The 13,887-nt window shown below is 33.8% G+C and overlaps 1 protein-coding gene across 1 annotated transcript in view; it reads left to right on the top strand.

The window, feature by feature from the left end:
• Positions 1–4,665: 4,665 nt before the first annotated feature.
• LOC136027611 (cyclin-dependent kinase 5-like) overlaps positions 4,666–13,887 on the top strand; it is a 28,159-nt gene continuing 18,937 nt past the window's right edge. Inside the window, exons 1-2 of the mRNA XM_065705026.1 lie at positions 4,666–4,845; positions 11,904–11,992. Of these exons, the coding sequence (XP_065561098.1) occupies positions 4,809–4,845; positions 11,904–11,992 (126 nt within the window). The 5' untranslated portion in view covers positions 4,666–4,808. The remainder of the gene's footprint in view (positions 4,846–11,903; positions 11,993–13,887) is intronic.

Here is a 13,887-nt window from a genome sequence, read left to right as displayed (position 1 = left end):
CTCAAAAGCATAGAGGAGTATAAAGATTACATTGCTACTAAATAGACATATTTTTAGTCGTGGAGAATATTTGCTGCTTTTCTAAACAGGCTTTAGTCTATTAAAAGATCCGGTCGACCGACCAATTCTACATTTAATCTTGGGTATTATTTCACAACCCAAATCGATCTAGATATTTGAATTCCTTTGCTGTTGCTAGATTGTTATTCCTGGAATTCGGAACAAGCAGTGAGCTCGCGATGAACGTATTTTGTTTTTTCAACATTAACGGTTACCCCAACATTTTCAACACATTCTACAATTGTGCAAAGTAGCTTCTGTAATCTCTATTAAGAGTCTAATAGCAAGACTGAGTCATTCACAAATTCTAAGTCAAAGAGTTGCTTACTGCTTCTTTTACGCCATATCCAGAACTTTGTCTTAATATATAGCCCATTATAACTAAAAAAGGAAAGGGGGAAAGTCAGCATCCCTGACGGACACCAGACATAATCTTCAAAAATAGCACTAATCACTTTCATGTATTTACTTTGTATACCATAAAAGGATAGGACCTTCGATAAAGCTCTTCTATCTGCTGCGTCAAATGATTCTTCATAATCTAAAACACGAGATTTAAAGGTGTCTGTTGACTTAGACACTAGTCAGTTATTAATCTAAGAATAAAAAATTTGGTCAACGTATCCTCTCTCTTTCCTAAGACCACACTGTTGTTTTCTTAAAAATTTATCTGCAGCCTATTTAAGTCTATAAATTTTCATCATACTTAGTAATTTGCTTCCAATAGAAACTAATCTAATGCCTCCGTGATTGTCACACTGATTCTTATCACCTTTCTTCTAAAGGGGTTTGATTAAAGTTTTCCTAAAATCACCAGGTGCATCCCCTTTTTTCAAAAATCTTGTCCACTATCTTCGACAATTTAACCCCAACCTTCAAACCACCATAATTGAAAAACTCATTTACCACACTATCAGCACCTTGGGCCTTATTATTTTTTAATCTTTTGAGTTCTGTTACTAATTTTTCCTTGCTAAATATGTGTTCCTTCGCTTTCAAAGTGTCACAAAGTTTTCATTTTCTCCTTTATCTTTTCTTGTAGATTTAGTACGATTTAGAACCTTTTCAAAATGTTCTACCCACCTCTCTTTAGCTCTTTCCTTCATCCCTCTCTCTTTACACTGAAGTTTTACTTTCCTTTCAAGTTGTTTAAGAACAACTTCTGTGGCACAAAGGCTGTTAATCCTGAATGAGAAGTATTTTTAAAGAATTTTAAAACATTAGCGTTAAGAAAAAGGGACGAGGAAAGGGCAGCCTACGTAATATACAAAATGTTTTCTGTTCGTTTCAAGTTTTAATGCTGCTTGTCAATAACAGTATATTTTTTTTTTATTCAATCAAAAATGGCAGTCAAATTATTGAATTTCAATATCTGCTGGTAGTCCATTGCATTTTCAAAATTGAGTGCTCTTTTAATTTTGAATTTTCTTAAAATTTGCGTAAGCTGCAAAAGTATTCGACAGTTTATGACAAGGTTAATATTTTGAACATATACTCGACATTAATTATCAAATTTTTCTTTAAAAGTACCCCAAACACAAAATACCCAGTTTCAAAAGCTCTAAATACGTTTAATACTTGGCCTTTTAGTTTGTTTTTCAATACTCAAACCCGTATTTCAAATGCTCAAAAACATGACTTATGAAATCCAAAAGTAAGAGATCAAACGTAACTTAGACAGCTTTAGCGTTTGTTCATGAAAATTAGACAGATTATGCTCTTAACATCATAGTAGAAGCAGAGGAGTATCCACAAGGTAGAAAAAAGATTCCAAAGGATATTAGTAAGCACTTTTATTGGCGGAAAGCCAATAAAATAATTTTTATTATATTTTTATTTTATTATAATTTTTTATAGCGGAAGCAGCCTTTCGAACCTTTTGTTTTCCAGTTTCTTTGTTATATAAGTGAGGATCGAATCGCCGACCGAGAAAAGATGCTCAACTGGTGCATATGACCCCATACATAACTCACATTAATAATAATAATTTATTTATAACCCATTGCACAAAACAATTTTAGGATAGTGGAGCAAAGAGAGAGAAAACAAATTAAACATCAGATAAGAAAACAACACAAGAAAAGAAAACAACACATAAGTGCAACAAAATCAACAAGCAAACAGGTCAACAGAGCAAACGGATGAGCCCGTGATATGGGGTAGGCCGCCGATATGCTTGTGCCGATAACTTATTATGAAGTTCCTGTAGTTTTGCAGTTATATTGGGAGCTTCTAAGAATCTTTAAGACCGTTAGATACTGTAGTATAGACATTGTGTCTTAGCGTCTATCACCAATGAATCGCAACAAATCTACATTCAAAGACGGCTTACTCAACTTGTCGAAGCTTTTAGTTTTTGAAGTTTTCCTCGAAGTTACCAACAAATTACTATTCTTCGTTGAATAGATTATTGTAACGTAGTATGAATGTTTTTTTTTGTCCGTCCCTTGATTCGCCTTGCCAATTATATATCATCACTGTAAAGAAATTTATACAATTTATATATAAATAGCGATGAAGACCACGCTATCTTTCCATCATAAACACCAAGAACAAGAAGAACAATAAGGAATTTCTCAAGACGATGGGAAACAAATTAGAATAAATTTTTCGGCCCTTGGACATAGGGCCCTATGTCCAAGGGCCGAAAAAAATTTTCGTTTTAGTTTTATTGATTTTAACCTGTTGTACTTTTTTTTATATATCTTTGTATTCCTGGGGGTGGCCCTTGGACATAGGGTCGAAATATTCATTCTAATTTGTTTCTAACCGTCTTGAGAAATTCCCTATTGTTGTTCTTGTTTTTGGTATTTACAATTTATATATATATTTTCAACAGTGATCATCATAAAGAAAAAATATCTTACTGCGAAATAGAATGGCAAAATACAATGAAAAATGGTAATTGATTGGTAAAATTCATGACAACTTCAATTAAGGAAACTTTCAAAAACTTGTATAGTTCCAAAATCTGGCTCTCGATTCCCGTGAATGAGAAAAGATCAGAATTATTTGCTTGTGGTATGCTTTCTACAGCTATTTGGTTTTCTTTCGGTAGGTTTCTTTCGGTAGTTCTTTCTTGGCCGATAACAAGTGTTCTCATCCCCACCAGTATTGTCTCCATCAGCACAATTTTCTCATCATCAAGTACTCATCTTGCTTTGAAAGCTAAAATGAGTACCTCTGTTAATGGTGAACTCTCAGGAGGTATGAAGTCTAGCAAGAAAAGGTTTGGAAAACGTTTCTTGAAGCCAGCTAGAATAGGGTCCACAAGAGTATTTGTATGTTTCAGAGTACCGAAACGTTTTGTTTTTCCTAGATTCTTTTTTAGGGTTGGGATATACTATCAGGATAGGCGATTCCGTGCCCAAGAAACACTTTCTCTCCCTTTGCAAGATGTCCAGAGATTTTGACAAATACTCTTTTTAGAGAGAGATATATATTTATTAAACCAAAAAACCACAACAGTAATAACAGCCACCTTGAGAAGAAAAGAAACTTGTCCGAGGGGGTGGCAAAAACACCTTAAAAAATAATACAGGGCTTAAAAAAGAAAAAAATTATAAAACTAATAATACGCCCTAATAGGCACCACGAATCTTACAACAAACAAATTCAACAATACAATTAGAATCATACTCCGAGAAGCTACAACAAGGTACTCAATTATTTATTTACCCCCCCTTGACTTTCACATATTTTAAGAACAGCTCAATTTTGACATTTTTGAGTCTTGACAACTTTAGTTCATCTCATACATTCATCAGTTTATTTGTCTCCTGGTTGGCAATGACTCACTCCATAACGTTGTGCATTGAATTCCCTCATGTATTTTCTTTATCTTTGTATTCGGGAGATCGCACTCCTTGCTAATACTATTCAGCTGAAATACGTTTTCAGTGTAATCATGAGTCCGAATCGATCCGTGGCATGCTTTAGTTAAGGAATATATTGTAAGGTCTTTGTTGAACCTCCCCCTTCAACAAAACCACTGCTTCTGAATATAGTGCCAGACATGCTGCAAGATGTCTGAAAGTTTTTCAGTCAATGGTAATCATTTCTTCATGTAAATGTTTGTCAGATTTTCCGGTCAGACATTCAGAACAGTACTGAATGAAAAAGGTGTGTATTCTTTTGTGGCGTAGTACTTTCGACTTCCCATCAAGTAAATGAAACCACACACAGAAAGAAATCGTCGTGAAAACCACACTTCATTTTGTTTGAATTCGGTCATTTTCAAATTCGTCAAACTTCGATTTCCTTGGACCAAACCCTTATCAGTGAGTGATATCTATCAGAGACAATGAAGAAGCTCGAACATCGTATTTATCAAAATTATATCTATTTTGATTGTATTTTTTGTTTCAAATACTGGGAAAAGTATTTAAATACATATTTGAAATGCGCATTAAAAGATATAATTGAATACACATTTCGAAATAAATGAAAGTAGTTAAATACATACTTCTAATACATGTATTAAATACTTGAACATCATTGGTACTCGGCTCCTATTGACCCCTTCTGTTAATTTCAAATATCAGTGAACAGAGGGACCTATATTGATAAATTTACTAGATTATAGATGGCACTAAAGTTTATAAAAATTTAAAACATTTACATATACTTTAATTTTATAAGACTTGATTCCCAACTATAGCCTGTATTCGGGAGCACTTTCTTTATTGGCCTAGCAATATTCTTATAGGCTGAATATTTAAGCAGTACACTTTAGTGTAGTTTTTAAGATGCAAAAGTATGAAAAATTAGAAAAGATTGGTGAAGGTAAGTATTCTGGAAAAGATCCTTAACTTGCAAATAAGAGCATAGGCTGCAAAATTTTTGGTTATTTGATAGGCAGCAGCTTAGGGTGATAAATAGCCTACATAAAGACAGTAGCTCTCCAGCTAAAATAAAAAAGACATTTGTAGATTATAGGCTAAATGAAAAACTCTTATGACTAAATTTGTGTTTATGACAATTAACCCCAAATCCAGGGGTATATTTGTTCCCATTTATAGGCCTAAGGCAAGCAAGCCATCAAACTAAGAAACCACTAAAATTATTACTTTATGTATTTGCATATCTTTAAAACCTTATAAAATGGAATTGAGCAAAGTTAAAAAGCTGAAAACAATTTTGTTGTACTTCAGTTAAGCAGTAGATCTATTTTACAAGGTTTCACCTTTATAACATACATATTTTTAGAGGTCATTAAAGGTCAGGGCCCTCTAGAGGGAGAAGGAGTGGAGGTAGTTGCTTCAAAATACCTTCCCAGGACATACTTTAGTCTGTAGACTCATCCCTGAAAGTTTCATTTTTCCTAACCTAAGCCCTTTCTGTTATAGCAAGAAGTCAATTAACTAGAATTTTACCCATTTCCTAAATTTTGAAAAAAAACTTGATATGGCTCAAAATTCTACTCAAATAACAGGAATTGCATTTTCAGAACTAAAGGCAGAGAAAAGGCAACTAGTAACTGGAAATTGAGGTTAAATGTTGTTTTGTCAAAGTTTCAATAGGTATAGACCTGTCATGTAGGCAAATTTCAGGGCCCTCTAAAGGGAGAAGGAGTGGAGGTGGGTACTTTAAAATGCCTTCCTGGGACATACTTTAGCCTGTAGACCCATCTCTAAAAGTTTCATTTTCCTAACCTAAACCTTTTCTGAGATAACAAGAAGTCAATTAACTAGAATTTTATCCAATACTGCCTTTGAAGTCTTATCATCAAGGAAGTAGGTCATCTACTTCTTATACAAGATCAGCATAACATCAACCAGGGAGAATTTTACTCTTGATGGCAGGTCTAGTGCTTGAAATACATTAGGGTATAGTGAGAAACAAGTGCAGCTGTTTTCAATATCTAAATTAGACAATGGCATGATAATTTTCCATTTTTTAGCTAGATTAGCCAATTATTTGATACTTGGTCTAGGCTATCCCATAGGGCACTGCCAAAGGGATCCAGAATTACAGAGGTCTGAGAGCCTAAAATCCCAAGTATTGAATGATATTACAATTTTGTTGCTATTGAAACTAGTTCCAGGGGTGTGAATCATGAGGAGGGGGTATTTGCTGCCTCCTGGATTTGCCCTCATCCATTGATTTCAAAAATAAATTTTTATGTGGTGTTTTCATGGAAAAAGGAGAAAAAATAGCCCCTTCTTTAAACTTTTATAAGTATTGAATTGAGGCAGTTGAGAAGGAAATAAGTTAAAAACAATTATTAGACTTACTTTATAATATGTAAAATAATTGTAGTCAACACATTTTGACTACAGCTACACTATAGTTTACCCTCCCCTAGAATGTAAATATATAACCTAAAATATATATTTCCCATGTATTTTGCAATGCATCACTCTATTTTCAACCTGCAAATTTAAATAAAAAAGATATTAAAGATAAATTTTAAATAAAAAGCAAGTTTATTTTTAAACACAAGTACACATTGTGGGTGTCTTATAGCTCTTTACAATTGCCATCAAAACTTAGAATTAGATAATAGATATGGTTTTAGAGGTCCTGAATTGGCCGGAAGCATAAAGTTCCAGTGAAACTAGGTGGGGGTACAATGGGTGGGGGATGCACACTAGGTGGGGGGACAGCACAAGGGTTTTTCAAAAATACAGTGTTGTATCCTGTTATTGATGTTCTAACTATAGAGATTGAAACTAGGCTAGGAGAAAACAGTTTGGACATTTTGTCCATTTTGTCAATTAGTGTAATGCTGAAATGAAATGAACAAAATTTCATTTCAAATGAAATGAAATGAACAAAAAACAGTGTAACCTTTGTGTGTAAATACTATATGCTCAATTTTGAATGCTGCATTTCTGAGTTACAGTGTTTTTACACAATTGTAGATATAAAAAACAAAAACGTTCTAGAAAGAGCATCTGTTTTTGCTGAAAAATGCTCAAAATGTGTGTTTCCTCTGATATGTGATCTATTGAAACTGTACTTCATTATGCCTATGAGTTTTGCATTGTGTGTAAGATCTTCTTCTTGACTTTGATGGTTGAAGATATTCTGCTACAACACCACAAAGTAAGAAAGATCATCTTCACTTGCTCTGTTGGCAATTGAAAGGAAAGTATAAATTGACCTTGATAAAGTGATAAAATGAATTTAATATAGAAAAACATGGACAACTACAATTTGTGTAACAAGTCTGTGTGTTTATTTTATATGTGCATTCATCTAATTTTGAAGTATTATAAGGTTCATGTTACAATATGAGATTAGACTTGGATGAGATTATTTTTGCTTTTGCTTTATGTGACCCACTTATTTCAATGCTGTCTATTAATATAAATCAGCAAATCGACTACCAAATCAATTTAATAAAAAATCATAAGTAATATTTCAATGAATCATGCATAGCAAAAGTTTAGCACTACAAATTTAATCTTACAGAGTCAAAATCTGTTTAAAATCATAGGCAACTGAATAGCTCAATAGATGGGACTGTTAGAAGGGTGCTTGATTCAACTATAAAATGAACATTTGTGTTAGGATGGGAGGTTGGGGAGGGGGAATAGGTTCTGCAATATTAGTGATGAAGCCTGCTGAAAAAAAGCAGAATATATATGAATTACACCTTAGCCCACCCAAACGATTTTTTTGAACTATACTACTGTCATCTGTAGTCACTTATTGCTGATAATCTTAGTAAAAGGTTGACCACCATTACTTGATTTTATGTTTACTTAATGTTTGTTTATTATGTATTGTGTAATATTTTGGATTTAATCTAGTAGCATCTTCAGTAAATGGTAACTTTTCTTCAGTAGTGCTAAAATGCAATTCTCACTCCCCCCCCCCAATAAAAATGCTGGTAGCACTATGCCCCTGGTAGCAAGTATTATGTAGAAAAACAGTATACAATTAAGAATTTAATGACCCCATTTTTATTTTATGCTAGTTTTGTATATAACCTAGGGGTATATATAGAGCCATCAGGGGGGAGGAGTGAGATGATTGGTGGACAAACGTGGCTTTAACCATAACAAAGAGTGTAAAATTAGTCACCTAAAAGTGCCTCTCTTTTTGTTTTAGTGAGTCTCCTTCAGGCGAGGTGCTACTCTATGTATTGAGGATGTTTGGTATTTAGAAGAGCATGCTATAAGATTCTGGAGACTAATTTAAAAATTCTAAAATAATTACCAATGTCAGTCTTTAAGGCATACCAGTAAACAAGATCTCACTAGGGTGTAACTCAGACTCTAGATTCATTCCTGAAAGTTTCACTTTCCTAACTTCTAATTTTTCAAATAGCAAAAATTTCCTAATTTGGAAATTCTAGGATTGATCCAATGACTTGATTATTCCCTCTCTATGATCACTTGAATTGTCTACCTCTGTACTCCCACCCTCTTCAAATGGTACTGACCTTTGCCAATTTTTGTTTTACAAAATAAAACTTTAAGAAATAGATGTATAGCAAAAAGAAGACCTAAGAGCGTTTTGGGCCTTTTACTTGTGCTAAATCTTGATTTTATTAGGTTTCAAATAGTTTTTCAAAAAATATCTTCGATTCAAAAAAATTTAATATGGCTTAAAATTCTGTTTAAATGTTGAATTGATCCCTGAGCTTTATAACCCAAAGTCAAGGAAGAGCCAACTCAATTCAAAAATAGGGACTAGTTTTTTTTCAAAATAGAGTTTTTTTTTAAGTTAAGACTGCTTTTCTTTATAATCTTCTGAGCCTTAAATAATTGGAAGAAAAAGAAATAAGGCTTTGAGAACACCTTTCTAGATCACGATTAAGGTGCTGGGCCCATTTCGGAAAGTTTGCTCACCCAATTTAATTACTTTTGCTATTAATTTTGTCTTTAATTTTAATTTTGACTTTAATTAATTTAATTTTAACTTTAATTTAATTTTTAAGTCTTTAATTTTGCTATAAGTTTTTTTCTGTTCCAGCTTTTTAAAATTTTACAATTAAACTGAGGTAAAAAGACATGTGTACAATTTCAAAGAAATCCTTAAGGAGTGGCATAATTTCGTTCAAATCCTTGGGGGGGGCAAGTTGGAGACAATTTTCCCAAACAAAATGGCAGTAAAAGCTGGAAAATGAGCCATTTGGTACAATAAAGGTATTATACAGTACTATAAAAATACTATAAAGATGCTATATAGTAATATAAAGGTAAACATATACTGATCCGTTTCTGTTGATGCTTAAATTATGCAGACTTATCTTAGTTTTGAAAATATTGTTGAAAAAACTAGATTTAATCTGGGGGGGGCAAACTTGGGTCTGGGGGAAAACTGAGGTCTCGGAGGGACAGTTACCAACCCTCCCCCTGCCCCATAGTAAGTTACGCCCCTATCCTTAAGGGGTGAAAAGTGTCCTGTAAGGTTTTTGGAAAATGGATTTTTGAGTTGATTTTTTTTTTGCCTTGATTTTGTAAGGCTGATAAGATTTTCCAATCTTGCAGAAAGAAAACTTAATAGTCCCTCAATAAGAATTGGGCTATACATGAACTGTAAGAAAATATGTCAGATCAAGCTCTTAAAAATAAATGAACAAACCCAGACAGGGGTGGATCCAGAATTAATATTGGAGGGAACCCTAATAAAGATTTAGCTCTCCTATCAGTACTTTTGCCCCTCGAACCCTGTAATTAATACAAATATTTTACCTTCTGGGGAACATATGCCGCTAAACTACCCTATGGATCTGCTGCTGAAGCCAAATATCTAGAATAGACCTTAAGGAGTATATGTATACTGTAATGAAACTAGCATAATGTACATTTTGAAAATACAACTGCTAAATACAAGCAGGGCTAACACTGTCTAATTTTTAATTGCCCCAGAAGAAAATAACATTAGTGACTCATCTATCAGCACCCCCTAATCAATTGATAACAATCCATAGCATTCATGTGTTATGTTAGACATTAATATCCTAATATAGTGATGGTAAAAATGTGTCACTCCATTAGTGCATTAGTTACATTCATGCTGTCATTTTCTTCAATAAATCTGTGACCAGTTGACCTACTGTTGATTTGTCAGTCATTATTTACCTTCAGCTGTTTATTTTGTGTTTTTAAGCATTGAATTAAGTGATAAAACTATCTTTTTCAAACAAATATAAAGAGCAACATTGAAATTTAAAACAAACAGGCAGTATTTCATATATGAGGTGGGTTGCCCATTCCTCAACTCCCTGTATTTATTCTAAAGTACAATATTGCTTTTTTTAAATTAGTTACATTAGTTGTATTTGTAATATTCATGAAACTAGTTGCACTAGTTACATTTATGTAAAGTACAATAGTACTACTACTGCTACTAATAACTCACTGCAGCACCAAGCTCCTCCTCCAGCCTAATCTATTTAAAGCCTCCCTCTTCACACCCTCCCAGGAAGTTCCCATTTCCTTTAAATCTTTATTTATGACATCCTCCCAACCCAGACAAGGACGACCTGCTTTCCGTGTAGCCCCAGACGGTTGGCCAAAAAGGACAATCTTCGGTAATCTGTCATCCTTCATCCGTAGAACGAGGCCTAGCAATCTCAACCTTTCTTTCATTATAGCCCCAGAAAGGCTTTATTGAAAGCACTTATGACTACAAAAAATATAATTAATGGGTAACTTCCTTTTTTTTATTTATCAATTGCTGTTTAAAATATATGAACAGAAAATGATACTGTTTAAAGCAAATGTAAATCAGTAAGCTCTTCCATTCTTGGGCAATCGTGAAAAATTATTTTATCTGCTTCTGATTGATCTGTGTTTGAGCATTCATTCTTGAAACATTGGGGGGGGGGGGAGGGAATAGTTCAAGTTTTAGCAAGAGCAGGGTCCAGGAGAAGACATAATCCCTTACATATGTTTCAAGCCTTAATGCTGCAGTTTGCTTTCACTAGAAAATAACTTACTTTTGTTATATAATTTTTGGTCATTTTAATACTGTATCCAGGGTTATTCAAAGTATAAGGAGGGCTACTACCCCTTCAAACTCCATCCTTTACATAAAATGTATTTTTTGCAGAAATGTGCTTTGAGACAAAGAGTTCACCTTGTGGGCTTTTCAGAATAAAGTATAATTTTCCATAAAAACACATGTCTTTGCAGCAAGAGGGGATCTGTCACTCCCTCATCCATGAATGAAGAGAACCTTTTGAATCTGTAGCCATTCGAGTATTTATTCAGTCAGTTTAAAGAAATAATCATAGTAAATTTGAAAATATGGGCTTAGTGTTCTCATGCATGTTGAATTTTCGTCAAGATTGCACTTCTTCTTGAGGGAGCTTAAACCCAAACTGAGAAGATTTATAATGGACAAGATTGTGTTATCCTTTAATGTCTCAAGGTACTTATATGATATACCCCCCACCGCTCAAGTTGTTCATGCATTGACGCGCTGCAAACCGGTTTCTTTTGCTATTTTCTTTCAACTTAGCGTGAGAAAAGACAAAAAGAAGCGACAGAATAGTTGGAAAATATACAGTTTGGGCTATATATTTGAACATTAGGGGATGGGGGTAAAGTATTTGGACAGTATGAAGTCAGAAAACAATTCTTACTTCATAATATTCAGAATGTTTGCAGCTAACTCATTTTGCATGCAGACCCCCTCTACTTTACCCCCACTCCCTAATGTGCAAATATATAGCCCAAATTCGTTTCTAAAGTATTACATTTTATCATACTTAGGATTAACCTAGCGTCACTTTTTGAGTGGTTTGGGTTTTATCACACAAGTACCTGTCTCGAACCCCTTTAAGTTAACTTTGTATAAATATTAATATATTTGCATAAATAGTATAATTGCATTATATTTGCATAAATATTAATATGTGTAATTTTTTTCTTTTCTAGGTACTTATGGGACTGTCTTTAAAGCTAAAAATCGAGAAACACATGAAATTGTTGCTTTGAAACGCGTGCGTTTAGATGACGATGATGAGGTAATACATGTTTATGAAACTATTTGTAAGTCCTGTCCACACACTAGGGAGGGCGATTAGGAACCCCATCTCTTCATAAAGACCACTCGCAATGACAACCAATGAATCTTCAGAACAGGGCCCTAAAAATTTTGTGTGGCTTTTTGACACTCTCCAACGAAAAATCCTAGGACAACCCCCTCCCAAAGGGCTGGACTCTTATGAATCTGTGTCTTTCAGCGTCACACACATCCTCTGTGGAATAATGTCTCTGAAGCCCTGTCCTAATTGGTGATATAAGGGTTGTAAGGATTTTTTATTTCTCTTTGTCTTTGTATATCTCTTTCTCTTTGTCGTAATTCATGTATAAGACGGCTAGGAGGGACCACACCTTACTCTCCATTGCTGAATGAATGAATGAATGTATCTACTCCACTCAATGTAATACAACATTGCAATGAAATAACACGCCCTAAACGGAGAGTTGAATTTGAAACTTTTGGGTTTAATACAACACAAATTAAATTATAGACAACCCTATGTGCATTATTTTTATCCTACAAGTTCAAACGTGTAAATTGTCGTCAATTATCGATTAGCAGTTTTTTGGTAGATAAAAACACCAGATCAACGATTGAAAAAGAACAAAAAGGGATAGTTAATTCATTTATAATACCGCTTGTGAGGATTTCCTAAAAGAAGATGGAGAATCTTCTTTCATAGAATCGACGATTTTTATTCTACCCTTGGATTTTCGTTCAGGCCAAAGCAGGAGACTGAGATTAACCCTCGAAATTCCAAGGAATAACTTTGATGTATAGTTATTTGCCCTCAAGCACCATGGACATCAAAATATATATTTTATACCTTTGGACCCATCCCAGTCTATCCATACATGAAAACTGCGATTTTCTAAAAAAAAAATTTCCCATGTTATGAAATTTTTGGGTAGCTTCGTATTCTTGTCAGTGTTGCCACGTTAAACTGTGAAAATCAAAAAGCAAAACTGATTATTCAAACTTAAAAAAAAACTTTGCATAAGAAACATTAACATAAACATCAAACATTAACTACTTTTTGTTTCCCAAATACAACTACACCCTCAAAGGAAAGCTTAACTTTCTTTCTTCACTTTGATAATTTTTAGCTGATTTTCTGCTGATTTTTCTCCCACATTTTTTTGGCACCCACTGCCACCAAAAACTGCATACGAATGTGTTTTCAATTAAAAGTTTAATTTTTCCTAATTTTAGAAATGTACATGGTTGTGTAATATCCACTTAACTAATTCAAGCAATGGGATTCCCTTTCAGCTATTTTTGGCACTTTAGGACAACTTTTTTACTTCAAGTAGGGCTATATGGAGTTTCTAGATTTTATTACGATTTTGCTTACAAAAAATTGCGAAACAGGTTTGGTAGATGTGCTTGTTTGCGATGACTGTCGTGAATAATATGGATTTGGGTATAGATACCAGCAAAGTTTAATTATTTTCACTTTGAAAGCGTTTGGTAACTATTGAAGTTGATCCATTCTCTTTTTGGCATTTACAAAGGACCATTGCCCAAAATACAGTGTAAAAATATCCAGGGCTTAGATCCAGCTTTTTTATTGGAGGGACAAGAGGGTTCCATAGTCAGATAGTCAAGGGGCATGGGCTACATAATAATTTTTTCTCCGAATTATTGGAGGGCAACTGACCCTTCTGAAAATGCCCTAACATAGCTAAAAAGAAGCATTATTCAATGAGCTCAGGCAATAAGTTCTAAATTAGTGTATTGACCAAGATATTTCAGTAGTTGAAAAAATGGTAGGCTTATCACTACATAGTGGTCTTTGAACTGAATTAAATAAAAAACTAGTCTTTTAAACTGAAAGTAAGGAGCGACATTAAAACTTAAAACGAACAGAAATTA

This window comes from Artemia franciscana, chromosome 5 (genome assembly GCF_032884065.1).
Source record: "Artemia franciscana chromosome 5, ASM3288406v1, whole genome shotgun sequence".
NCBI lineage: Eukaryota > Metazoa > Arthropoda > Branchiopoda > Anostraca > Artemiidae > Artemia > Artemia franciscana.
The sequence above is the reverse complement of the archived record's forward strand: the minus strand, read 5'-3'. Positions and strand labels throughout refer to the sequence as shown.